The following is a 2500-nucleotide window of genomic DNA, read 5'->3' on the forward strand; positions in this document are numbered from 1 at the left end:
TCTCTCAAATGAAAGAAAAAAAAGTTAGAGACAAAAAAAAATGATTTTTCCGAAAAACTGGGCTACAGATTTTGTTGAATTTTAAATATTTTAAAGAGTATTTCTAACATTATCTGGTGACGCTGCATGGGGAAATTTCACTGTCCCGTTTCTTCAATAAAGACAACATATGTTGATTTTAAGGCTCAAAGAAATGCCTAATATCGTTGCCATGGTATGGTTATTCTGGGGGAAAATATAATGTGAGATATCTATGATGGGTACTTAATACCCTGGCCAAATTTCGTCTTGATATGATTACCCTAACTGTATCTAAGGACAGAATATGTTTATTTGTTTGAAAAAAGGAGAAAGTATTTCGAGCCTCCTTAACTTATCATTATTGAAAAATTACCCGCAAACCACATTCGTTCTCAGGATTATACCATGGATAATAGAAGAGACTAGTCTCTTCTATTATCCATGATTATATTCATTTAGACGATCAAATTATATCATAGGAGGAGAGGTGTTGGAGGTAAAGTTGGTCCACTTTTCATCCAGTTAAAATCCGTTTTTTCCCGCTGTTACACGCAGAGATGTCTTCTGCAATTGTACGTATCCACACGGTTCTTGCAATCAAGTGGAATGTACGGTGCCCGGTAAGGGACATGCATCCCAAAAACCATACTTACCTAGTACTGCTACTTATTGTATAGCAGTGTCACTCAATTAGTCTTCAATTATCTAGCAGTGCCACTTATTATCTAGCAGTGCCACCCATCATCTAGCAGTGTCACTTCATTACATGAATCTAAAGGGCAACGTACGCTTCCGTAGCTTTCTAAGAGCCCGCAAAAAAACTGACAGTTCTAGATAATTAAGTGCCAATTTCAGATAAATAAGTAACCGTGGTGCCATATAAAAAGTATCAGTGCTAGATAATAAGTGGCATTGCTAGATAATAAGAAGCGGTGCTAGATAATTAAGTGACACTGCCAGATAAATAAGTCACTGTGCTAGATAAGAATATTTTTTGATCGTATCTCCTTTACAGGGCACTGTAGGAAGGTAGCTTGAAGGCTTGTAAAGTCAGGTGTTAAAAATTATTATGCTCTTTGGCATTCATATGTTAACAGTTTTGTGTATTCGTTTACCAGTTTGACAGTTGAAAGTCCCTCTTCTGGATACTCCTACAGCTATAGCCCCTGTAGATCGTTCTCTTTGGGACCGGCAGATAGAAGTAACTGTCGTGGTGATGTCTCGGTAAGGGAAAAATGACCTTAAAATTTCCTCAACAGAATTGCTCAATGACGAATGGATAGATAGGTTATAGAGTGTAGTACGGAAATCGCTATGCACTGAATACTCTGATAGAGTATTTTGTTGAGTTTATATACAGATTTAGCCCAGCCAAAGAGCGGAGCTCCCGTTTCTAATCTCAGAAAGCAATATAGTGCATATGGAAATATTTGACTGATGATCTTTACACCCACTCTCTTAAGTTTAAAAAAAACAGCAAAAATTGCTAATCGAAAAGTCAAATTAAAGTGTAGTGATTCTCTTAAACTCTACTGCAATTTGACTGTCAAACAAAGCAGCTATCGACTGAACATCCATTTCACACAAAAAGCATATGTATCGAAAGCTATTACTTTAGTGGAGATAGTCGCCACAGTAATGATGAATTCAGACCGTAGCCGGCCACAATACAAAACCGCTTGACAAACAAGACAAAGATTGTTATACTTAACTCAATCCCTGTAGGAGATTTTGCCAAATTTCGCAGGTTCGAGCTTACTAAAACGCTTTTGAAATTCTTATCTGGCGAAAAAGAGCCTAAACTGTCCAAAACATTGCTTTCAAGTGCATTCGATGCAGATAGATGTACTGGAAGCCAGTATAAGTTTATACGGCGTCGAGGAATCAGTTATAGCGGAGCTACGCGCGGAACACCATAATTAAAAAATTGTGGTAACCCATCGATGCCAGAAATTTTAGGGCACGTTCGATTGACCGTATTCCAGAATAGGCATACATGGAATAGAAGTTAGAGATCCTTCGTTTTTGTGGGAATTCACATTAAAACTGTTCAAGATCTGCTAAAATGCTATTTTAAACAAATTTTTATTATCCTTGCTGCTTCGAAACGCGCCAAACATACCGTTTTAATCATCACTCCACGTATTCTTATTCCGGAATAGGGTCAATCGAACGCGCCCTTAGTTTTATAGCTATGACGCCATAGACCGTCCGTACGTCCACCCTTCCATGTACGCCAATATGACCAGTAGCACGCTATTTTGAAGCATATATCTTGGATATTGGACATCCATGTTATGGTCAATCGACAGCTGTCAAAGCAAGCTATCCGCTGACCAGTATCACGTGACCATATCGAGGGCTCAAATTTAGCCAGCTAGATAAAATTGGTTGGTTTCCCAGTCAGCTGATCAAATTCAGTTTATTTCCCAGCCAGGAATGCAATAAAAAGTCATTAATTCACAGCCGAAGCGTCTAG

The 2500-nt window shown here is 38.3% G+C and overlaps 1 protein-coding gene across 1 annotated transcript in view; it reads left to right on the forward strand.

The window, feature by feature from the left end:
* Nucleotides 1–2500, forward strand: part of LOC137997151 (uncharacterized) — a 41349-nt gene that overhangs the window by 9942 nt on the left and 28907 nt on the right. Inside the window, exon 3 of the mRNA XM_068842963.1 lies at nt 1140–1245. Within this exon, the coding sequence (XP_068699064.1) occupies nt 1140–1245 (106 nt within the window). The remainder of the gene's footprint in view (nt 1–1139; nt 1246–2500) is intronic.

The sequence above is a fragment of the Montipora foliosa genome, chromosome 3, assembly GCF_036669935.1.
Source record: "Montipora foliosa isolate CH-2021 chromosome 3, ASM3666993v2, whole genome shotgun sequence".
NCBI classification, from domain to species: Eukaryota; Metazoa; Cnidaria; class Anthozoa; order Scleractinia; family Acroporidae; genus Montipora; species Montipora foliosa.